The following is a 24066-nucleotide window of genomic DNA, read 5'->3' as shown; positions in this document are numbered from 1 at the left end:
AACACCAAACATGAGTGAGTTATATTTTAAGAAAGAAAAGAGCAGAAGAGTGCAATACTCTTCCAATATTAAAGGGCAAAGAATTTAAAATGATCGTGCTCAACAAGGGCTCGCTTTTATATGTGGAACGATTGCAATATGAATCTATTTCGTATCAGTTATTTAGACTGTTTATTCGTCGTTTCATGCTTCTTGAGCATCTGGACCAACCATTTCAAGGGGCCTGAGACACATGTAACAAACAAACAATAAATGAATAAAAACAGGACGTTGGAATGTCAGGTGGTATGAGCAGACTTGTATTTTTCAATATGCTTAACCGGAGACGCATTTGACTACACGATGTAAATGCATGTATTCCAAGAGCAAATCACCGATATTCTTTATCTTGTAAAGGGCTTCAGTAAGTCCGCTGGACGCGACTCTTCATGTACAGTCCTTTCCTGGAGTTTTCTTCCTCCCTTTGACAACCGCTGGAGGATACAGCAGCGTCACATGAAAACCTCTGATTTGTTTCAACCGTCGTCCTGCGTCACTAAGACCGGACGTCGCCTGTGAAGTGGGGGTTTTGGACAGTCTTTGTAACCACACAAGGTCAGAATGTGTCAGAAAGATCGGTTGAAGTTTAAAGAAGTCATGCACGTGAGAATATCACGTGGATCTGGTCGCGCTGCAAAGGGAAAGCTTCCCATGACCTTAAATTAACCATGTTTGCACATCGGGCAGCATATAGAACTCGGGCTTTGTGAACGGTGATCATTTGAACAAGTTCCTTTCCGGCAAGTTCCTCATTTTTATTTTTCTACGTAAATATTATGGTTTGAACCTAAAATAGATAGTAGATTTTGAACCAACCGGATTCCAAGAAATCGAACCGAGCCTCCCACTGCTGATGTAACCAATCGCTTGTGGCAACAGTTGTACGGTTTCCGGTTTCACTGACACAGACGCGAAAGGGACGCCATGCGCTGCCACTGCGGCGTTCTATAGCGACACGCATACAGCCAGCGCTAGCGCTTTATCTGTAGCTTCCAGTGGTTCGGTTATAAGGTCATGCCGACACCGAGGTAAGTACACCGTCGCAGCCAAACACTCCGAAATGGGCACGGTGTTCGTTGGCATTACTCCAGACACGGGATGCAGTTAGTGATAAATGTCTTGGACTATCTGACTATGCACGAGGCATGACGTTTGACTGCCTTCCGTCAGTTCTGCGTACTCGTGCTTGGGTTAACTAGGTGCTACTGGTCAGTCGCCGGCTGGCTGCACGCAACCGTTTATACATTTGTATCTCGTCATCACCGAACTGTAGCTGATGAGTGGATCCGCTCTCTGTTATTATTATTTTTATATGTAGAGAGATCCTGTGATTTAAAGGAGCTGCCGATCGCTTATACAATGTAGCCCGATACTAGTCTTTCCACACTGTTCTCCAAAAATATTTTTGCATCAGTGGTAGTTTTATGTTTATGAGAGACCGTGTGCGTGGGTCTGTGTGTGTATACACCTTCCTCTGCGACTTTGATCAGCATTAAACCATGTGTTCTCCATGTGCGAACCCATTGAAACCTGACTCGCCTGCAGTTACAGTGCCGGTCAAAATGATTTACTGTTGCTCTCTGTCTCCCTCCCTCCATCTAGTCAGAATGCCCTGTTTGGAATGGGCAATCCTTTGCTGGATATCTCTGCTGTGGTGGACAAAGATTTTCTGGACAAGTAAGTAAACTCTTCAGGAGCACTTGAATACCACTATACCTGAGCTAAGGGATGGGTTACATTGTGTTACTGAATTATTATGGTTATTGTTACTGAATGATTATATATCTAGTTCTATGTTTGCCACCTGCATCAGGAGATATTCCCTGTACAGCTGGTACATGTGGAATAAGACATGTAGATTACCTGTCCTTGTGGCCTGTATCTCTGTAACACTTGACTTTAGAAACACTTAAAAGTTGTGTATCAAAGATTTGATCATGCAGATTTGTGTGTTTGTAAGTACCTGTGTGTTAGAGAAAGATTGTGCATGAAACAGGAGATTTGTCTTGTGCTAAGTAAATAGTAATTTTGCATATACCTAATTTATACTTGAGAATAAAAATGCTGTAGGAATATATGTCACTGGCTGCTGATGTGTGTCCCACCTCAGGGATCAGGGACCTGGCCATCCACATCCACATCCACATTTGGCCTAACCTAACAGGTTGTGGTGTAATGCTGACCTCACAGATGACTGTTTACATGGATAGCAGTGGTCCCATACTAATGTAAAACTGTTAGTCTGACCAAGATGTAATCAAATAAAAAGCATGGTCTGGTATTCAGTCTGTCAAAGATCTTATGACCTAAGCTTAACCTAATTAAAACACATGGCCCAGACCAGTCACACTGGACATGTAGATAGTCAGATCTGTGTCAGCTCTCAGTTGCTTCACTTCCCTGTAGTAAATGTAATCGCTAGAGGATGTGTAATCACATTCACAGCATTTAACAGATGTTCTTATCCACAGTGACGTAAACACTTTTATCATTACAACAGTATGTGTGCTCCCTGGGAATCAAACCCATGACCTTGGTGTTACCAGCACCTTGCTCTACCTGACCTACTAGTAGGGCTACAAGAGTCTAGTTTTGTTGAACTTGATTAAGCATGTCACCATTGCTACATGAGTGAACCACAGACTGGAAGTGTGTTTATAAAACCAGAACTTCGTTAAATGTGTAACTGTGTCACGAAAAAGGTCTTGTTTCGCGCATAGTCAAACTATGCTGGAATGCATGTAAATGAGACTGTAAACGGACTATTTGCTTATACAACTAAGAAACATTCAACAGACTAGGATCTTTCAGGCTGTAGATTACATGTAAATGGGGCTGCTGTCTGCTGAGCACTGAGGTGGGGACATGTGGTTTCTCTTTTGTGGAGGGGCAGGGTGCAGTTTGATTTGTAATTTGGGCAGCAAAGGTTGCATTTTTTTTAAGATAAAGGAAATAAATAATTTGCAAAATCTATTATTTTACCATGTATTATGGGATTATTTGATATTTTTTATTATCTAATTATTTCTGAAATACACATTTCCATTTTTTAATTGCAGTGTTTGTATGTCATTTTTAAGATGTCTGAAAATGTGTGTCTGTGATTGTATTTGGGCATGTCACTGGTACACACAACTGCTAGTGTGTGTGTGTGTGTGTGTGTGTGTGTGTGTGTGTGTGTGTGTGTGTGTGTGTGTGTGTGTGTGTGTGTGTGTGTGTGTGTATGTGTTCATTTGTGCAGGTATGGCCTGAAACCCAATGATCAGATCCTAGCAGAAGAAAAACACAAAGCTCTGTGAGTCTTTACAAACACACACACAATTAATATACTCTTGTGGGCATGCTTATACGGTCATATGTATTCCCACATCATAAAGCAAGAGACTCTGGACTGATGGTCGTCACTGCACTTTAGAGCAGCCTTGTCATTTTGTGTCACCAGGGGCACAACCATGTCATTTTGGCAGATGACCCAAAGAATAACTGAATTCTAAAAATAAAGCTCGTAAATCACACAATTAATTCAACTAACTGAATAACAATAAACATGAAGTTTCCTGTATGAAAGTGTCAAAGCTAATGTGCTGCGTGAGCAAATCTTGACTAAGTGGGTATTGAAGCAAATCCTGGTGAATTCTTTCTCACTCTTATTAGTCAGTGATTAAGTCAAGGACTCAACCTAGATTTCATTTCCACTATTAACAAATACAAACAGTACTGTGAAAGAGAATGTCCAAGAAATCAGAGCACTGATGTAATGTAGTCAGAGGGAAGTTTGTGTTTTCCTGTCAGACTTGGCTGACTGGTAGTTCTCTAGAAAGTTGACCCATGAGTCATTCTGCTGTGAGGGAGATTTGACATGCAATCATGTGTGTAGTCTTCCTGTGGCATTGCACTTTGAACATTCTTCACAACCCAAATCAGAAAACTCACCAATTCGAGTTTTTTTGTTTTTGTTTTTGTTTAGTTTATTAGAAATGAGCTTCTTAACTGATCATATTGACGAAACAGTTTATCTGGCAGTTCGAGTTAATTGGTTATCTGAAAGGCTCCCATTTCTGCCTAAAAGACTATCAGTGTTTGCTAGAGAGCTGACAATGACATCATTGAAAGGTCTCACGCTGTTGCCTCCTGGAGAGACATGCATGGGTGGGTGAATGTGTGGGTGCAGCTGTGATGGTGTTTATTTTTGCTACATAAACATCCACTCTGAGTTGTCATATTTATTCACACATCATGTGATGTGCTTGGAGGTAGTTTGTGCATGTGTTCATGGTGAGTGAGTAGTGTATTTGGCAGTAACATAGGAATATGAAAAGTAGCTATGAAAAATGAATCTCATCATTTCTAAATCTAAATCACATGTGCTGACACAAGGTCATACTACTTTACAAACACACACAGTCAGCCTTCATTTCTCACACACGTGCTCACATACATGCTCACACACTCACGAAGACTTAGGTTAGCCTGCATCCCTTGTGCTGTTACTAGTTTCATTGTAACTGGTAGGCATTTTCTAGTATGTGTAAAATGTGTGTTGCTTTGGCTTCTATTCATTGTCATAAACAGTAATTAATTATCTGATCTGCTGGGCTGGTCTTTTGCTACTTGAGCATGTGCAGTTTTCTAGGCAGTTGCTTGGAATGTGTGGTTTTATATAACAGGATGTTCTGTAGTGTGTGTGAAATCTAATTCTGAGCCTACCCATAACCTGCCCTACTGCTTCTGGCACCTCTCAACAGCCACACCCTTACTGGCAGCATGTGGTACAGTGGACTGTGTTGTCTAGAGCTTCTTGTTTCACCAAAACCAGTTTTCATGTACCAGGCCTGTCTGCTGCTGCCGAAAACAGGAAATGTTGAGAGGTCACACAGGAAGTGCTGAGTCAGCATGTGAACCAATACCTGTTGGAGAGGGATAAATGTTATACCCCCGTGTGTGCACATACTGACTAGCTCACTGAACACCACACTGCTGACTTTGCGAGTAAAACTGAAGTAAAACCTGCTTTGTGGTTACACAACACTGCTTCTTGCTGGTCAGATGATGCTGTTGAACCAACAATTCCCACTATGGTTTATTAAGCTTGTAAAATTTCTGTTTACCTTGGAGTAATCGTTTAGGGTAAAATATTCCTGTAACTGCGTGTATTCTGACTGGTAGAAGAAAGTTAAAATGAGTTTTGCTTAAATCTTAGCCCAGGTTGGACTGACGAGACAGAGCTCAATAGCAGACACATTCCCAGCCACATTCTCTGGTTATGGGTCAGAGGAACTTTGGCTCACCTCAGCATTGGGTTAGTCACTGAGCAGGCAAGTGGTAGGGTATGTGAGGGAAGATTCTTGTGTTTCAACTGAATAGCTGTCAAACTATTACAATTATCGATCTTAGGTTACATGCACTATGAAGGAGGCTTTTGCAGGTACATGATCTTGTTTAAGAATTCTTTGACTGTGTGTCTTTGTTCCAGATTTGATGAGATTGTGAAGAAGAGTAAAGTTGAGTACCATGCAGGCGGCTCCACCCAGAACTCGGTCAAAATTGCACAGGCAAGTTCAGTCTCTCTCTCTGTCTCTTGCATTTTTTTTATTTTCTTGCCTGACATTCTTGGCAATTTTTGTTATAATCTTTCTGAATTTCCGGTGTGTTTTTCTTTGTTGGGGGCAATGGGGGGGGCAGACTGTGCAAGTCTTCTTGTTCAAATGTGTTACCTGTTTGCATCTGTGGCATTGTAACTGAGCTTTGTCGCTGGGTGGGAGGGTGCGTGCTGTGTGTGGGTGAGTGTGAATGTGTATATGGAGATACTCAACATTATAGAATTAAAAAAAAAAAAAAAACTACATGATTAACTGGCTTTGTCAAGCTGTGTATGTTTTATATTGGTCTGTAAAAGTGAAAAAGCATACATACAAAGGACCAAAATGGTCTAATGGCTTGGAAACTTGGGCACAAAAGTTGCATGACTCCCATATTTTGGGATAGTGAGATGAAACCCTGCAGTCGCTTACTTCTAGTGACACATATGTACCACTATGTGCCCTTCCTCTGGCTCCTCTGACTTGTTTGTGTTTTGTCTCCCCCTAGTGGATGATTCAGGAGCCGCATAAGGTGGCAACCTTTTTTGGCTGCATAGGGAAGGATCACTTTGGGGAGATTCTTAAGCAGAAGGCAGCAGAGGCACATGTGGATGCACATTATTATGAACAGAATGAAGAGCCCACAGGAACCTGTGCTGCTTGCATCACTGGGGACAACAGGTCACAAATAACATACAAGCATACCAGCACGTTCATTTAAGACCCTCAGTCTTTCTCTTTCTCACTTACACACACACACACACACACACACACATGCATGCATCCAGATGAATTTAGAGCCAGAGTCAAAAGGGAGAATGACTGCTGGTGTTTGCCTCGCTTAGACACATGCTGTTTCATGATTCACATATTCCAGTGATCACCAGCTTCTGACTCATGTATATAATATGTTTTTCTGTGTGTGCCTATGTGTGTGTGTACACTCAATCACTGGTGCATTCTAGGTCCCTGGTTGCAAACCTGGCAGCTGCAAATTGCTATAATAAGGAGAAGCACCTGGACTTGGAGAACAACTGGGGCTTGGTGGAGAAAGCCAGAGTCTACTACATCGCTGTGAGGGAAATGCGCGTACACACGCGCACACACATACACACACCCTGTGCACACATTCATGCACACATATACAGAAGGAGCTGATATACAGAGAGAAAATATTTACAAACTGAACAAAGAGAGTGAGGAAGAGGAGAGCTAAGAACTGAGTGACAAGAGGCCTGTAATGGCTAGAGAGAGTACAGTGAACATCTTTTAATAGCTGCAGTCAAACAGTGCAAACAGTGTTCTATCTCACAAAAATATGTCACAAAACCCAGTTGACTTCAGTATTGCATGTACTGCTATGCTCCTGATGGTGTTAGCCAGGTAGTTAAAGCAGATTGCTGGGAAGGACTTTACGTTCTAAACCTGAGCTGTACACCTTAAGTGCAGTGCAACTCTGTCTCTAGGGACTGCACAGTTATCTTATTACGGTCCAACCACTGAGCATTATAAGCATGTCTACAGATCTTCAGAGTGTATGTCTCTGTGTTTGCTTGTGTGTGTGGTTTCTAGGGTTTTTTCTTGACCGTGTCTCCAGACTCCATTCTGAAAGTGGCCAAACATGCATCTGATCGCAACAAGGTGTTCGGCCTGAACCTCTCGGCGCCTTTCATCAGCCAGTTCTTCAAAGAGCCCCTCATGAAGGTTATGCCATATGTGGACATCCTGTTTGGCAATGAGACGGTGGGTGCAACTAGTCTCTTCTTACTCCCACTACACAGATCTGCCCCAAATATTTGCATTTTTGCTGAATTAGTGTGACTGGTTTCTTGCAGGGACCTACCGCCCGTTTTGGTAAACAATTTATTATCTGATGTTTAGAACAGCTCAGTCTATGGCTGGGTTAAGAATAGCTAAAGCCTTAGAAATATTTTAATCTGGACCTGGATTTTGCAGCCACTGGTACTGACTCACTGTCCACTTTGTCCTCACACCCTCCTAGGTTAAAAGAAGATGGAAAGTCTGTAGCCCTTTGCTGTGATTTAAGTAACTAGGTCTCAAAGAGCCCCACTGTTCCCCCTCTTACTTTCTTTCATTTCTGTTTGGGAAAGAAAATCCTCATTAGTATAAAATGCAGCAGGGACAGGAGTGAGTGATGTTTTTACGATGTTTTGCTTTATTGCTGTGCTTCTGTTTTGCAGGAGGCAGCGGCTTTTGCTAAGGAGCAGGGGTTTGAGGTGAGCGCACGCACGCACGCACACACACGCACACACACACACACACACACACACACACGGATCTGTAAATAATTGATAGTTCTGTCTTCATATTTTGCGTGCGTGCGTATGTGCATTTGCATGGGTGTGTTTGGTCATACAGACGGATGATGTAGCAGAGATTGCACGGAGGGTTCAGCTCCTCCCTAAAGTCAATAAGAACAGGCAGAGAATTGTAGTGTTCACTCAGGGCAGAGAAGACACAGTAGCTACTGTGGGTATGTCACACTCCATGCACAAATACAATACCTCACACACCATTCACACATCACTCTCCCCACGTCATGCACCAATACAATACCTCAATCACAAACCCCAAATGCATCGTACTATCCACAAGCACTGATCCCAAACATATACATGATTCATTGACTGTATTAATTTGACTTTTTATGATTTAATATTTTTAACATTAATTGTTTGGGATGTTTTTGTATAGAAAAATGGCTTACGCATTTTCATATGATTTGTCTACATAAATATTCACCGATCAGCCATAAAATTAAAACCACTGACAAGTGAAGTGAATAACATCGATTGTCATTACAGTGACACCTGTCAAGGGCTAGAATATATTAAGCAGCAAGTGAACATTCAGTTCTTGAAGTTGATGTGCTGGAAGCAAGAAACAGTGGTAGCACAGTGGTTAAGGTGCTTGTCTAGTAATCAGATTGCCAGTTCAAGCCCCACCATTGCCACTGTTGGACCCCTGAGCAAGGCCTTTAACCCTCAATTGCTGAGGTTGTGTTCAGTCAGAATTGTAAAAGTGATGAGTTTCAGCTGTTTAAATGTTTAAAAAAGAAACATGGATCTCAGCATATTTGACAAGGGCCAAACTGTAAATTCATTGCATCTGGGGGGTGGTGTATTCCTGGTATGTGGTGGTTGGTACCTACCAAAAAGGTCCAAGGACGAAAAACAGGGTCATGAGCACCCAAGGCTCATTGATGCATGTGGGGAACAAAAGCTAGTCTGTCTGAACTGATCCCACAGAAGAGCTAGTGTAGCATACATTTCTGAAAATGTTAATACTGGTTATGATTGGAAAGGTGTCCAAACACACATTTCAGCTTGCTGCGTACAGGCCTGCATAGCCACAGACCAGTTAGGGTGCCCCTGCTGAGCCCTGTTCACCTCTGAAAGTGCCTACAATGGGCACATGAGCGTCAGAGCTGGAGTAATGGTAGAAGGTGATCTGGTCTGATGAATCACATTTTCCTTTTACATCACGTGGATGGCATGGTGTGAGCACTGTTTTCCTGGGGAAGAGATGGCACCAGGATTCACTATGGGAAGAAGCAGTGTTCTGCCGGGAAACCTTGGGTCCTGGAACGCATGTGGATGTTTCTTTAACATGTAACAGCTACCTTATCTTGTTACAGACCAAGTACACCCCTTCATAGGAATGATATACTCTGATGGCATTGGCCTCTTTTAGCAAGATAATGCGCCTTGTCAAACATTGTTCGTGAATGGTTTGAGGAACATAAAGAGTTCAAGGTGTTGACTTGATCTCCAAATTCCCCAAACCACAATGAGATCAAGCATCTATGGAATGTGCTGGAGAAACAAGTGTGATCCATAAAGGCCCCATCTCACAGCTTGTAAAACTTAAAAGATCTGCTGCTAAAGTCTTTGTGACGTATACTGCAGGATACTCTCAGAGGTCGTGTGGAGTCCATGCCTTAAGGGTTCAGAATGGTTTTGGCAACACAAGGGGGACCTGCACAATATTAGGCCCTGGTTTTAATGTTGTGGCTGATGGTATAAATTCAACATCAAACTCCAGGAATTATATAGTATATATTTTGAGTTTATTTTTATGGTATTACTACACTCATTGTCTCTCTCACACACTAATGCTCTCTTTCTCAGGTGATAAGGTGACAATGTTTCCTGTGTTGGATATCGATCAGAATGATATTGTGGACACTAATGGAGCAGGAGATGCTTTTGTAGGAGGTAAATTATTCAGTACGTTGTTCAGTAAGCAGCCTCCTTGTTTTGGGCATTAGCAGATCAACTTTTGTACAGGGGAGCCTGCCCCTAGACACACTCCTCAGACCCACTGCAACAAACAGTCCGAAGACACCAAAGGGAGACCAGGCACTCTTAACTGTTATTCACTACTCTGACATATGTGGAGTTCAGTGATTGATTGGTGGCATGAAGAATTGTGGCACACAATGTGAATGTGTCTGCCACTTTGAACTGGTTAAAGGAATGTAAACTGCATTTACAATATATTTGAGTATTGTGTCTTTTTGTTTTGGGAATTTAACTCCATTTCATTATGAGCTAAATATACTAATATCAGTTATATTTGAGATATGTAATCTTTAAAATTTGTTTCTATATCTCACTGAGATATAAATAACAATATCCACACATTTGTGTGTGTTGCAGGGTTTCTGTCAGAGCTGGTTCAAGAGAAGACTCTGGAACAGTGTATTCGGGCAGGCCACTATGCTGCCAACACTATTATTCGACGCTGTGGTTGCACCTTCCCTGAGAAACCAGACTTTCAATAACAGCTCTCCTCTTCTCTCAACCCTGTTCCCTTTATTCTCCAGCTTTGGATCTTTCCAGTTCTTATTTCTTCTCTTAAATTCCCTGAACAGACGCCTGCAACATAACTTGCGTGCCTCTACGTATGTTTACAGTTCCTCTGAGGACATTCTAAAGCGATTGATAAACACTTGAACCTGATTGGTTGAACCAATCAGGCAGTGGCAGTCTAACCCCACCCATGGCTCTCTAAACCAGTTTTCACTCCTCCACGAGTGAGAAGAAATGATGTCTGAGTCAGCTGACCTGCACCTGCTTGGGACTGATTTTACTGTATGAATTGTAAAATATAAATGTGACCTGAAAATCTTACAGAAAGGGCTTTTAATAAAATATCAGTCTGGTTTTCTGCCAGTCCAAAGTTATGCTCAAGAAGTTTTTGTGCTGCTCACCTGATCAGTGAGCAGATCAGCAGGTGTGATCAATCCATGCATTGCCAGCTTGAGCTAGAAGCCATCTCTGAGCTGTGAGCTCTCTGTGGAGTCTCTTTAGAGCAAACATATTCAAAAAACTGGAAATTATAGAATAAATCATGTTGACAATTAACTGTAGTGTTTTTTTTTTCTTTTCACCTCATTAACTTCCACTATGAGTTGTTGTGTTTCTAGGTTTGTGTTGCTTCAATACACCAAAATCTTAAAATGCACAAGATTTAAATATGCACAGTGACATGCCGTGCCTGAAAGAGGGAGGTTGTAAGTTCAACACACTTCTTTTAGACTGCAGACTGCACTGAACCATCTTAGTGATCTGCTCGCCAATAAAGATATTCTTATTCTACTTTTATGTGTGTGCATGAGTGTAAAATTTTACACGGTCAGTTGCAGCCAGGTGTTTCTCAGTTTTTAAGGAGCTCCCTCCACCTGCATTAAACATTTTGGAATCGTCCCTGGTCCCCACAGAGCTGTCTCAACGTATCAGGTAACTACCCAAGGGTCTTTTAATTCAAGGTTTTGAGAGTAGCTGCTCTGCAGAGTTTTGATTCAACACTAACATGCTTAATCCAGTTACTCAATATAAGCAGAGGCCTTCTAATCTTTTAGGCTGTATATCTCCCAGAACAGATTTAGATTCTCTTGCTGTAACATAAGTGCATCCCATTCAGTTTAGCTGCAACTAACCAATGTTATGAGGAAAGAGTTATGGTTCCTTGGGAATGCAGTACGTTCATGTTCCTCTTTAATGTCTTGTTGGAAATAGCTCTTTATCTTATTTTCCCATGAAGTATTTCATTTTTTAATCTTTTTTTCCCCCAACCACCTGCTTGGATTCTGAATGTTCACACAACTTTAAATTCATTTGCCCAATTGTTTTCATGAGTCCAGAGGCAATGGAGGAAAAGAAAATTTTAACCTTTAGTTGTAGGGTGGGAATTTGCTTCATTTTAGTGTTGGGACTGGACGAGTGTCACAGCCACCTCATAAACAGACCAGATAGTATTTGTGCAACTTACGTACTGGTTCTTGCTCTAACACCTCCATCAAACTCTTTAAAGGGCTTTTTTTAGAATAAGCTGATGAGTTCAGTTGGATGTTTTGTAAGTAGGGCAAATACTACACTGTAGTGTACAAAGAGTGTTCCAGGATTTGGAAACACTGTCCCAAACTGGTCCTTGAGGCCTGGGGTCAAGTATAGTTTGGTATTCAAACACATGATCCAACCTCATAGGCATGACCAGGTTTAACACTTGTGTTTCAGCTGGAAAATCAGCAGACTTTGCTGCACTCTGACCCTCCAGGACCAGAGTTTGAGACCTATTCTGTAAGGTGGTAGAATGCTGATGAATGGGAGTGAATGTGTAAAATTAGTTTGCCTTAATGTCTTCATGTGATCATTTAAAAGGATGTTCTCGGATGTATTTGTGCAATCTAAATAGTTGCCACTGACACACAAAGAAATGTTAAATGATTTATTGGATGAACTGTTAATGCTATCTAATCAACATCCCAATAATTAATCTAATATGTGTAACAGTAAACAAAATATTTTAGATCATTATATGGATAAAGAACGGTCCCATGTCAGCGCTAGCACAGCAGGTCCAAATGTTCTTCCTGTAACCTGTCAGTTGTCAGTTCCAGCCCTGTACAACCCTTGTGCTGCACATGCCTGTTGGTTTTCCACTCTAGCACACCTCAGTGACTGCATAATTAATCAATGATCTGAAGCATGTATATAAGAGCAAGTAAACTTTGGGTCTGTGACACTGCTCTGTATTTCTGTGCGGCTGACTCCTCCCACAGAGGCCTTCACTGTTTAAGGGGTATGATGGGTATTAGTGTGTGCAAGCAAACCAAGTGTGGATAATACTTCATAGCTGCATTACTGAAGAGCAGTTCCTGTTCCTTTACTCCCAGCTCACTTACTAGAACTCTTTCCAGTGAAGCTGAACCCAGCTCAAAACACGTGTCTCTCTATGTGCTGCTCTCCTCCTGTTTTCGCTCACAGCATCTCAGTAGGGTCCGTAGTGCCAGTACTCCCAGCATTAGGAATCTCCTGAGTGGGCTGCTTTCTCTGCTCCACCAGGAAGGAGTCCAGTTCCCTTAGCTGCTTCAGGAAACCCCAGTTGGGGAGGATCCTTCGGCGGCACTTCACCTGCTCAATGGCCTCCACCAGCGTCATCTTCTCGTGGATCATGAGGTAGGCCAGGACCAGTGAGGCGGAGCGACTGCGCCCCATCACGCAGTGCACCAGCAGCTTGTCTGAGAGGCACGCAGTGAGTGGGTGGGGGTGGAAGGGGCAGTGGGTGAGACAGATTACTGCCATACAGAAGGAGATGTCTTATAAATATGGAATAAACCTGTATGTGCTGCAACCACAATTTGAACTATTTTAAAATAAATTGTCCAACTATTTGAGATGGTGTCGAGTGAAAGCAGGGTTAGTGTGTTGGATGTGATTATGGGTCAGTCTGAGGTGAGGAGGGGGAGTTCTCTTACTGGATGGGTTGCTGAGAACCTGATGCATGTATTCAGCTACAGGAAAGAAGTGCTGGCTGAGGTTGAATGAGGGTGTGTCCTCGGCCTCAATCCCATAGTATTCCACACTGATGTGTCTGTAGTAGCCTGCTCCTGTGCACACACTGTTTCTCTGGCCCTCCGCAGCGTTCAGGACATGCGTCACACCTATCTTCTGTAGCCTGTAACAGTTCCGTGCCGTCTCTCTGCTCATGAACACACACACAGCCCTAAGCATACATCCTCTCTACTCTGTGGAACTTGCATGATATCTGTTTAAATGCAGCATCGGATTGGTTTTACAATCTGTGCTCAGTGCTTAAGCTTTGTGTTATTAAATATTCTGGGTTCTAGTGTCATGGTAGAAAGGCTGTTTATTTTTCATGTATTTTGTCATTTTTCATGTATTTCTCCTGAGATCAGTACCAAGGACCCAGGTGTGTGAAGTGGCTATATAATATTTGACAGATTGAGTAGTAGATCAAGGTTACAGGACACTGTACCTCTGCGCAGATGTTTCTCTGTACTCACTCATCTCCTATGAAGATGTTGGGCCACACCTCGTTGACACGTGTGTATGTCACACTGCCATGTGAGAGCTGTTTCTCCAGTGCGTAGTTGCTGGGGGTTGTGTATTCCTCTTGCTCCTCAGGAGCTTCTGCCTTCTCCCCATAACTCACTCCACACCATGACATCTTTCCTCACCAGAACTCCTCCCCTCCCGCACAGTCCTGGCCCAGAGAATGCTGGTTCACCTACCACACACAGCTATACACAGCTGATCATGACAGGCAGTGCTCTACAGTCAAAGACTGGCAGATAAAGAATCATTACTTGATGAAAACGCCTGAAAGAGCAGGATAGTAAGCATTAATGACTATCAGGTGTTACAGCTGTTCTATGCTACACCAAGTTATTCCTGTGAACCCTTCTCTACGAGTCCTGTTGTACTATAGAGCAGCAGAAAACTGAAAGTGCTGCAACTCACCTTTAATTTCACTGTGAATTTAGCTTCTGTCTTCTCCTTGCACGTCTCTAAAAGGTAGGTGTGTGTGTGTGTGTGTGTGTGTGTGTGTGTGTGTGTGTGTGTGTGTGTGTGTGTGTGTGTGTGTGTGTGTGTGTGTGTGTGTGTGTGTAGGCTAAGAAATCAGTAGAGAGCTTGCCCAGGCTGGTGGCTTTATCCTGGTGAATCACAGTTCCTCAGAGCACAGACCACTGAAAGGAGTCGAATTCAGGGCTATTTATAGAACTCAGAGAGACAGTCAGCAGTACTGAACTCTAAACCAACTAAGACTTCATATGAAGTTTCTGTTTAACCACCCAGTTCCCAGTTCTGTGGAAGCGTAGTCAGTCTGAGGTCTGGAAGTTTCAATTCAAAAAGTAAAAGTCCTGTTTTACTATGGGTATTTTTTAGCACACAATTCATTTGTGAATTAATTCTACTTGCATGCTAGTTAGCAAATCCAAAAGTCTGGAACAAAATCTTGGTGAGTACTTTATTACAAAACCTGAAATTACTACCTCTGCTTAGAGTGGTCTGTCTGGAACACATGTAGGAAGCAGGCTAAGTCCAGACACGAGGCTCTGAGCCTGTGTGGACACGTCAGACTAAACAGAACACTGATTTGTTACATTCGCATTCATTCTTCAGGATCTAATCATCCTGCGGACAGGTTATTAAATATTTAATCTCTTATGTTTTATAAAATGTATTTCCTCAGTAAAAGCTGGTGCCTTGATTTTTTTTTGTGCTCTTTGTGGAGTTGTTTGAATGCTGAGCCATTTTAGAGCAGACTGCACCACTGAAGAGAGACAAGGCATGTTTATATAGCACATTACATACACAACTTGAGGTGCTTTACAAAAAAAACCACATAAAACCATTCATTTAAACAATAAAGATATTTTTAAAATATAATAGTATAAAACGCATAAAAGCAAGTAAAAACATCTTTGCAGTATGGACGCTAAGTGCTAAAGCCATTGTAATAAGCATCATTGAAAGCTAGAGCGAATAGTTAGGTTTTCAGTCTTGATTTAAAGCCATCTAATGCTAGGGCCCTTGAAAGTTTCTGAGCCAAAAAAGAATGGGTTCCACCAGCCTCTGTCCTTTTTCATGCAGTGTCAGATTCTGGACCATAGCACTGCAGAGTCAAGTACACCCGGAATCTGATTCAGTGCATCTGCTGGCTGCCAAGGCTGTTCTAAGATGAACTGGCTGTTTAAGACTACAGTTCCATGACCCACCGGGAACTCGGTTTGACTTCCCAGATTTACTTACTTAATTTGGACATATTTGATCTGTGTGGATTATGAGTATATAAAACAGAATAGAGACAAGTAAACACATTAAAGGAAACAAGCATTTTCAGACTTATTTATGTTCATAATTATACAGAGCAATAACATATTGTAGCATCAGTAAGTATGAAGAACAGTCATGCCCCGGTCACACTACTGCTTTATTATTATAATTATTTTACATCAATGAACGTGTGTTGCTGGCAGTACTAATGCAGAAAGCTGTGATTTCAGCCAGCTCTAAAAGAGGTTTTTGCCATACATTTCCCTTCACTGCGTTTCTTTTGTTTTGATCGCTTTTGTGCACACAAAAACTTTGTGTATAATTTTTACAAATGTTTTTTTACAGAATATTTTGTATACTTGGAAAGTAGCCTATTTTCCCATTTTAGATTTAATGTTTCTTTTCATAATTGTGAGGTTGGCAGGTCAAGGTTTGTATCTTCTTTGCCTGCAAATAAAGGCCATAATACAACAAAAGTTTTTATTATTATTGTTAAATAGCATTTTATATTTTCCTATTCAACAGCTGTCACTTTATTATTAAAGGTATATACCATTATTGTCCCACATTGATTTAGCCACATGCAGTTCTCGTTGTGTGTTTCACTTAGTACTTACATGGCAACTCGATGCATCTGGTATACAGTATTTACATTAAAAGTTGACTGTAACACCTGTGGACCTTTATCATTTAACAGACTGAAAAATAAGATGACCATAAATGGTAATATAAAATGTGTTGTCATTGTTGTTTTTATATAAAAACATGCCAGTTTTGGAAGCTCTTTTTTTCTGGCCTCATTTGAATGATGTAATATCTATATCAAGATGTTAAACAAACAGAAACTGTGTCAGGTTTTTGTAATTTAGCCTGTGCTCTGTGCATGCAAGATACACAATTATCTAAAATAAAATTCAATTACATACAGTACAGTGCATGAACCACACAAATATAAAAGGAACAGTGAGAGGAACAGGCTAAAAATATTATAATTAAAAAAGAAAGCACATCTGAATACCACATTCAGCATCCACTAAAACCAAAAATTCTGCTTATATATTTTTTCACATTTGTTCCTGTTGCATCCAGAACCTTTTTCAAATTCAAATTTTTCAGTACTGAAATTTTTGCAGTTTGAAAGTCCACATTTACTGGCATTAAAAAACAAAGATACAAACATAAATGTAATGCATGCAGTTAATAGCTCTCCTTACAATCAATAAAAAAGTTGATTTTTCAATATTAATACTACTGACAACTCTAATACTGAAAAAAGAGTCTATTTTTGCAATACTATTTTAGGGCATATAAAAGTGCTGTTTGATGTGATGACTTGCTCATTCTCATTTAAGTATAATTCATCTGATATAGAGGGTAACCCTTAATGTACTGGTTCTTTGTAATCTTGTAATCAGTGTCTGAAAGTTGGTCCTCTTTGCTTTTAAAAAAATCAGCACAAACATGAATAGTGGTATTGATCATTTTACCCTGCACCTCACTGTCAGAGAGGATTTAGTAGTTATTTTCATCATGGCAGATCCAGAAGTTCTTTAAGCACCCATAAGAATACTATCTGGCATATATACAGACAGTAAAAGGAAATGATATGTACTGTAAGGTCTAAAAGGATGAGAAATCATACTGTCCTGTTTCCTATAATATAATGCATAGAGCACCATGGCCTGTGTCTCAAAGAAAATTAAATAATTTCTCTTTGACGCAGTAGGTTCAAATGTTAAGTGCTGTAAAGTACTGGCAGGTACAGAAAGGACACACTGCCCTTGTGATCCCATGTTGGATACAGTCAGATGCAATTGTGGAGTGCATTTTTTTCCCCACTAATGCTGCTTCAGGTGTGAGCCATGCTGCAGGCTCACAAGGTTTAGTGGGGCCAAAGACCAGGCTGCAGTCTGGAACCACACAGTTCCTCCACTGGTCAGGATCCCGTGAGAGTGCCCAGCATAAGCATGGAGACTGAGAAGTTCTTAGAAACATAAAGGTACTAAAGAGTAGGAAATGACAGAATATGGTCACTCTAACATGGCATCCAGCTGGTCAGCAAGATCGTCGAACATGTTCCCAATGTCATCCAGAATGTTGCCAGATGACTTCACCGTGTAAACACCACTGCCATGAGAAATACATGAAAAAGGTCAGTGTAATGTCTGTGTGATGCCAGAACTCATCAATTCATGTGTTGTACAGGTAAAACCAGTGCAAGCCAGAACATCCTAGAGTGAATATTTTGAAGAATCACTTCCACGTTCTTATAATTGATTTAAATCAGACAATGACTCAAAAGCACAGAGAGGATGTCATTATTCATGTGCCTATGTCTGGTGGTACCTGTCTGTCTGATCTTCCTGAGCTAACTTTCTCTCCACAACCCTCAGCGCTGCCTCCAAGGAACTGCTGGTCTGCTCCATCCGCCTATGAACCAGTGCGTCTGGGCAAAGCCCTGAAGTCTGAGCCGTCCCTCTTCTTTTCTGCTCCAGGGGTTCCCCAACAGGGGTACACACTGCCCCCGAGCTGGATGGAGAGGAGATGGCATAGGCAGCGCTCTGCCCCTTCTTGCTCGCCCCCCCAGGGGGACATCCATCTACTAATAACAGATCAGCAGCCATGTAACATGCACTAAAATGTCATATATATATATATATATATATATATATTATATATATATATATTTATTTATTTATTTATTTACCTGAGCGAGCTGCAGTAGCAGAAAGATGTGTAGGCTTACATGGGGTGGGAGGTTTCTGTGGAGAAGCAGGTTTGGGGTAGCGGTTCTGTTTAGGGAGTTTTCCTGAGGGTCCACCATTCTGCAGACGCAGTGGTATCTTCACAGCCTGTGGGATGCCTTCCATCTCGGGACGTGGGCTCTGACTGGCAGGCTGCATTTCCTGCTCTCTGGGCCTGTGGCGCCTTTTCACTGTGTCTGATTCTTTCAGGTTGAATTTGGGCAATTCGTGACCTGAATTGGGTGACTGTGCAGGTTTTGAGGTCTCCAAAGTGACTTCAGTATCCATTTTAGTTGCTGTCATTTTTGGTCTCTGTTTTATCGTCACCTTTCCCTCCTCAGCAAATGGAATGCTCTCACCCAAGCTTCTGTGAGGTGATGTCAAAATTGCAGCTGACTGGCTTATATAAAGCTTCTTTTCTTGCTGCCTCATTTTGAGGCTGCTAAACTCTGCCTGGTCTGGTTCTTGTGGAAGTGTCTTGCTGGAGGTCCTCTGCTGACAGATTAAAGCTTTGGATGGGGTGGTGGGTGAGGCCACTTTGATGGGTGACATGCTGGGGATCTTATTGGGGCTTCCACTGCTCTCTAGCCTGGCTGCAATACTGCGGACACTGCCTGCACTCTCTGTCTCTACACCTCCATCGTTCATCCCACTTGGGGCAGAGCTCATTCGCTTTGGAGGGGGTGGGGGCGGACCTTTCCTCTTGGTGCGTATGGCGAAGGAATGACTCCGACCCACCTGCCGACTGGCGGTGCCGGTGGGCAGCCGGCAGCGGCCGGGCTTGTGTGTAAGCGTGGCGTATGTTGCCAGGTTGGTGGACGGTGCCTGTACGTCATCTTCCTCCACCTCTCCATCATAGTAGGTGTAGCGTGACAGGCTCTGGCTGCGCTTTTTTGACCTATAAATGCCGCTGCTGGACTGCGCAGGTCTGGCTAGGCCAGGGCGGGTCTGGTCTGAGGTATTCTGTGGCTGGAGGTTGGTGAAGCCCCTCTGGCTGGGGGAACCATGGACGCTGTTGGGTTGGGGCAATGCTGAGATGCCGAGCCTGGCCTTGGACTGGGCTGCAGGGTAAACAAAGCGAGTTATCTTACTGGGGCTTACTGGGGGTGTCTGTGCAGACACGGGGCTGCCAGCTGAAGGCAGTGGCTGCTGTTGTAGAGACTCTGTCTGCACCATCTTGGCAGCCACCAAGACGGTGCCTGGCTCTTGTGACTGTGTAATCGCAGCATGTTCCTTGCAGGCGCTACAGTCGAAGCTGGCCAGGCATTCGACAGTGCGGCTGTTGGGTGTGACGGAAGCCTGGGGCCTTCCCTGCGACCGCCCAGAGCCACATGAGCGTTTACCAATGCTTCCCTGGCTGAAGGACACGGTGTTACCATTCACCGTGGCAACAAAGCCCTCCTGGCAACCACTGGACCCATTATGGATCATGGCGCTCTGTAGCTCAATGCTAAGCTCGGTGTCCTGGAAGGTGAGCATCTTGGTTAAGAGAGGTGAGGAAGGGCCATCAGTGCTGTCAGGTGGCTCTATAGCCACCACCTCAAGAGTGGGAGGAGTTCTCCTTCGCTGCAGGGTCCCCTGCCCCTCTGCTTGGTTCCTCCGAGCCTTCTGCAGGTCAGAAAGCCTTTTCACAGCAAGCATCATCTTTTTTTGGTGTCCTGTGGGTGAAACATTCTCAGAGATTTCCAGCACTTGAAAAACATGCTTGTGTACCACTGGACAGATGAGGGATATGTTAGGTCTTCTCACCAAGTTTGTTGATGCCAATTTCCTGCAGATCTTCCCATGTGATGTCTCGCACAATGCTAATGGAATCATAGCCATTATCGCCAAGCCTCTTCTGATACTGAGAAAGCCCAAGATTACCAAGCCATTCACCAATATCAGTCTAAAACAGAGATAAAGGAAGACAAAGGCAGTGTCACTGAAACATTCACTAAACAAACTTCACTTTTTCAACATGTTTTTCAACAAAAAATTGTACAAAATGATAATAGTTTTGTAAAACATTTAAAGAACCTTACTGGAATGTAGTCTGGTAACCACTCAGGGATATTCATATTGCTGATCTCCATGGAAATCTTTTTGCGATGGCCTGGTTTAGTCACACCAATGGCTGTGAGATCCTGCCATGACAAGATGATCATAATAAATGTAATAATTTCTTGTTCTTCAAATAACTTCAAAGCTGTAACAATCAAATCTTAGTGTAATTTTCAAAATAAATGGTTCACCTCAGGAGTCATTCGGCTAATGGTAGGCACATCGTAGCCGGCTATTAGGAAGTTCTGTGTATATTGCTCCAGCCGAAACCCACTCAGCCACTGGCAGATGGCCTGTGCATCCTTATAGATAGACACACATGCTAAAGAAGACCTACTTTGATGTGTTGTATGACTCAGGCTCAGGACTGACACTAGCAATTTGTGTAATGGAATATCTGTATGAATATAAATTGATATAAAGCAGGACGAATGCTTAACATGACCAGACATTGAGCACGAACCCTGCTCTCCAGTAGCTGCTGAGGACGGCTAACAAGTGGACTGAAACCTTGATCTTCAGCCCTGGAGCTGTTCAGAATCTGTGCATGACCAAGAGCTCCTACACAAATCAAACAAGCACACAAAAAAGACAGCCATTTGGGTGTTAGAAAACTATAAACTTGCAGAGTTGGTGCTACCACTAGTGCAAGCAGCCCCAACTCACTCCTACACATGATCTGCTGTTGGATATCCAGGATTATGAGTCATTGAAAAGAAGGACTGTGTTTCAGAAAAGTAGAGAAGAATGTTTTAACCACTTCAGTGTTTCTCACCCTGAAGAATCTGGACAGTGACACTTAACCAAGATAAATGAGGACCCTGCAGTAAAGCTAGCGACTAACGATCTGTCTATCTGTCTGGCTGTCTGTGTGTGTGTGTGTGTGTGTGTGTGTGTGTGTGTGTGTCACACTTTTCTGTCTCTGTGTCTGTGTGTATATGCTACCACACAAAAAGTCTACATTGAAGGACAAGGATAAAATGGATTTGTTACAAACACTATCAGTGTACCTGGAAAGCCTTTTGGAGTCAATCTGTATGAAATCATACACTTACCTTAGGAAGAGAGACATTTACTATAAATACATCTATCGGACACTTGGTACTGCTTAAAATGATTTTTCCTATTCATGAAGAATGCCAGTGCCTCTGACATGAAAAATTAGACAGGTAGAGGTACTCAGTTAAATATTAACTATACCAACAGCTCCAATTAACCAGTGTGACACAAAAGCTGCATAGAAAAGCTGCTGTGAACATATCACACTTTTCACACTTTCCTTGAATAAAATAATAATATAATAAAGGTTCCTCAATCTCTTTCCTACAGTAGATCATAGGGACTTCAGTTCCTCTGAAAACTGACAGGCCTATCAAAACAAATCCCCCCCATCATTTCTCTTTAGAATCACAGTGTGTTATACAATTTTGTGTGTGTGTGTCTGTGTGTGTGTGTGTGTGGGTGTGTGTGCGTGTGTGTCTCGGTGTGTGTGTGTGGGTGTGTGTGTGTGGGTGTGTGTGTGTGGGTGTCTTTCTCAGTCTTGTCTTTTTATTTTCTTCCTTGTTCCTCCTACAGAGAATGCTGACCCTGTAAGTCTAGGCATCTTAGGTGAGGCCATTTCAAATGGCTGACAGAAGGAAGAGTTCTTCCAGTTTCTATTACTCTCTTTTTTTGTGTCAGAATCAAATTTATTTATGTTAATGTACAGGCAATACTTTTATCCTCTCCTGTACACCATCCAAGATACTGTCACTTTGTGGTGTATCAGAATTGTCAAAATCAGCAAAATCTGTTTAGACTACAATATGTATATCAATTTTTATAATAAGTTTAAATAATTTCATTATAAGTTGAATTTACCTAGAGGCTCAGTCTTGTGGAGGTGGGAAGTCAGACTTTGCTGTTCTCTGAGTTCAGCACAAGAGGGCAACAGTTGAACAGAACACTGGTAAAATGAGATCTGTGAAACAAAGCAGTATAGCACACTCGGCATGTCTCATTAAAATTCTGAATATTAATTACTATGAGTACTATCATACTATCATAATATCAGATGTATTTGTTGTTTTTTTCCTAATTATGTTTTGCTGTTTTGTAGAAATTCTGTCACACTACAAAATTAGTTACTATGTTTTGTCCAACAGAAACACGTCTTCATTTAGCAGTCACAAGATGTATACAACTGTAATTTTCTAAAGTATATAATAAAGTATATGATTTTATTTATGAAAATAAAAACATTATTTAGGACCAAACCCATAACTTATTGGTTCATGTTCACATTGTCTCGCAGAGCTAGAAGCATGTATCATATTAACATAAGATTCCTGGCATGTCTAGCACACCTGGCTGGTGTCCTGGGCAGCAACTCTGCGCTGATCCTGGGTATGATGGGTGAGGTTGCCCTCAGCACTCTGCCCACTGCCTGCACTACGACTGCTTCCCACACTGCCAGCACTTCCAACACTGCTCCTGTCTCCTGAGACACAGGCGCAGGGAGTGAGAAAAGGGTGAGAGGGAGAGGAAGGGAGATGGAGAGAAGAGTCCGCTGGGAGGATGCTTTGTGTATTACAAAATAGTGGAAGCACAGGTTGTGAGCACTAACAGTGTTTAGCAGATGAGGAGGTGGATTATTAAATGTACAACCAGGGCTGGGGAAAAACAGGGAGATACAGATCTGCTGAGATGTCATTCTCACCACTGCTCATCCCACCTGAGCATGGCTGCCTGCTGCTATCCCGGGCACTACGGCCAGCAGGGGGAGCCAGGCATATGACGAGACGTTGCGAGAACAGACAGGTGGCCAAAGGGGACCTGGGCAACTCTTACCAGTTAGAGAGCTCCTGAGGACCCAATTGTCCTCTGGCTCTGTGGAGCCAGCTGATAAATACAGGGTACTGGGGCTGCCAGGAGGAGGACCTAGCAAACACAAACACTTTAAAGGGCGAAGGGGACAGCTATGGGTGTCTGCAGACCCAGTGGACAACCAGTCATAAAGAGTGTTGTCATCTGAGGAAGACTGGGAGGAAGGTTGGGTTGATGGTCATCTACATTAGGGGAGCTGCCTTCATGAATATACACTTGATTGCTGGTGTTGTGCGCCAATAATATTCTCTACAGGGTATGGAGTCTTTCAGTATATGCTACAGGGTAGGGTATGTCGCTAAGGGTGACTATTTCTGATCACAAGATCCTCTTACAGCAATAACCTACAAACCTGAATAAGAGAATGTATGTGAGTGTGCACACATGAGAAAGAGAAAGGGCTTTGTGTCAGAGGGTGAATGTGGGTGTGTTTCAAACATGTGCAGTTCTAGGTACCTGGGTGCTTGTCCAGGTCATTTTGGCAAGGTAAGGTTGGATGAGTAGATGTGTACAGGGTATAAGAGTCATCAGTGTTTGGGTTGGGATGTGATCTGCAGGGGGTGGGGACTCTGGCCAGTGTATGATGTCTTTGAATAGGCAGTGAGGCCTGGCGAGAGAGAGTGCCCCCTACAGACATAACATGAAAACACATGATGAATTCTGATGAGTTCATTAATTTATCATCACTTA

At 42.5% G+C, this 24066-nt stretch overlaps 3 protein-coding genes across 14 annotated transcripts in view; 1 reads left to right on the top strand and 2 right to left on the bottom strand.

Annotated features, from left to right (window-relative positions):
* The first annotated feature begins 553 nt into the window (after positions 1-553).
* On the top strand, positions 554-11009 carry adkb (adenosine kinase b). Of its 3 annotated transcripts, none has more exons than XM_027031720.2 (11): positions 554-594; positions 1642-1716; positions 3281-3334; positions 5513-5591; positions 6127-6299; positions 6584-6692; positions 7191-7361; positions 7820-7855; positions 7998-8112; positions 9770-9856; positions 10301-11009. In XM_027031720.2, the coding sequence occupies exons 2-11, from the start codon at positions 1661-1663 to the stop codon at positions 10423-10425; spliced, it is 1005 nt and encodes a 334-aa protein (XP_026887521.2). In that variant the 5' UTR covers positions 554-594; positions 1642-1660; the 3' UTR covers positions 10426-11009. The 3 variants fall into 3 exon arrangements, with proteins under 3 accessions (XP_026887521.2, XP_026887520.2, XP_026887519.2); XM_027031719.2 differs by lacking the exon at positions 554-594 and adding an exon at positions 612-779; XM_027031718.2 differs by lacking the exon at positions 554-594 and adding an exon at positions 803-1067.
* Positions 11010-12386: 1377 nt separating this feature from the next.
* dusp29 (dual specificity phosphatase 29) lies at positions 12387-14511 on the bottom strand. Of its 4 annotated transcripts, none has more exons than XM_027031709.2 (4): positions 14408-14511; positions 13951-14187; positions 13402-13628; positions 12387-13164 (listed from the first exon to the last, which is right to left on the bottom strand). In XM_027031709.2, exons 2-4 carry the CDS (start codon positions 14112-14114, stop codon positions 12905-12907), a joined length of 651 nt encoding a protein of 216 aa, XP_026887510.2. In that variant the 5' UTR covers positions 14115-14187; positions 14408-14511; the 3' UTR covers positions 12387-12904. The 4 variants fall into 4 exon arrangements, with proteins under 4 accessions (XP_026887510.2, XP_026887511.2, XP_035389234.1 ...); XM_027031710.2 differs by having other exon boundaries at positions 13951-14174; XM_035533341.1 differs by having other exon boundaries at positions 13951-14150.
* Positions 14512-15768: 1257 nt separating this feature from the next.
* Positions 15769-24066, bottom strand: part of LOC113591257 (caskin-2-like) — a 33131-nt gene continuing 24833 nt past the window's right edge. For 4 of the 7 annotated variants that reach the window (XM_035533334.1, XM_035533336.1, XM_035533337.1 and 1 more), the window contains 10 exons: positions 23833-24003; positions 22857-22990; positions 22372-22471; positions 20975-21072; positions 20703-20813; positions 20493-20594; positions 20218-20356; positions 18432-20126; positions 18071-18326; positions 15769-17851 (listed from right to left, as the gene is read on the bottom strand). In XM_035533334.1, the coding sequence (XP_035389227.1) occupies positions 17755-17851; positions 18071-18326; positions 18432-20126; positions 20218-20356; positions 20493-20594; positions 20703-20813; positions 20975-21072; positions 22372-22471; positions 22857-22990; positions 23833-24003 (2903 nt within the window). In that variant the 3' untranslated portion in view covers positions 15769-17754. The remainder of the gene's footprint in view (positions 17852-18070; positions 18327-18431; positions 20127-20217; positions 20357-20492; positions 20595-20702; positions 20814-20974; positions 21073-22371; positions 22472-22856; positions 22991-23832; positions 24004-24066) is intronic. The other 3 variants (XM_035533338.1, XM_035533339.1, XM_035533340.1) reach the window with 3 other exon arrangements.

This window comes from Electrophorus electricus, chromosome 14 (genome assembly GCF_013358815.1).
Source record: "Electrophorus electricus isolate fEleEle1 chromosome 14, fEleEle1.pri, whole genome shotgun sequence".
Classification (NCBI taxonomy): domain Eukaryota; kingdom Metazoa; phylum Chordata; class Actinopteri; order Gymnotiformes; family Gymnotidae; genus Electrophorus; species Electrophorus electricus.
Note: the sequence above shows the minus strand (reverse complement) of the source record. Positions and strands in the feature narration are given on the sequence as shown.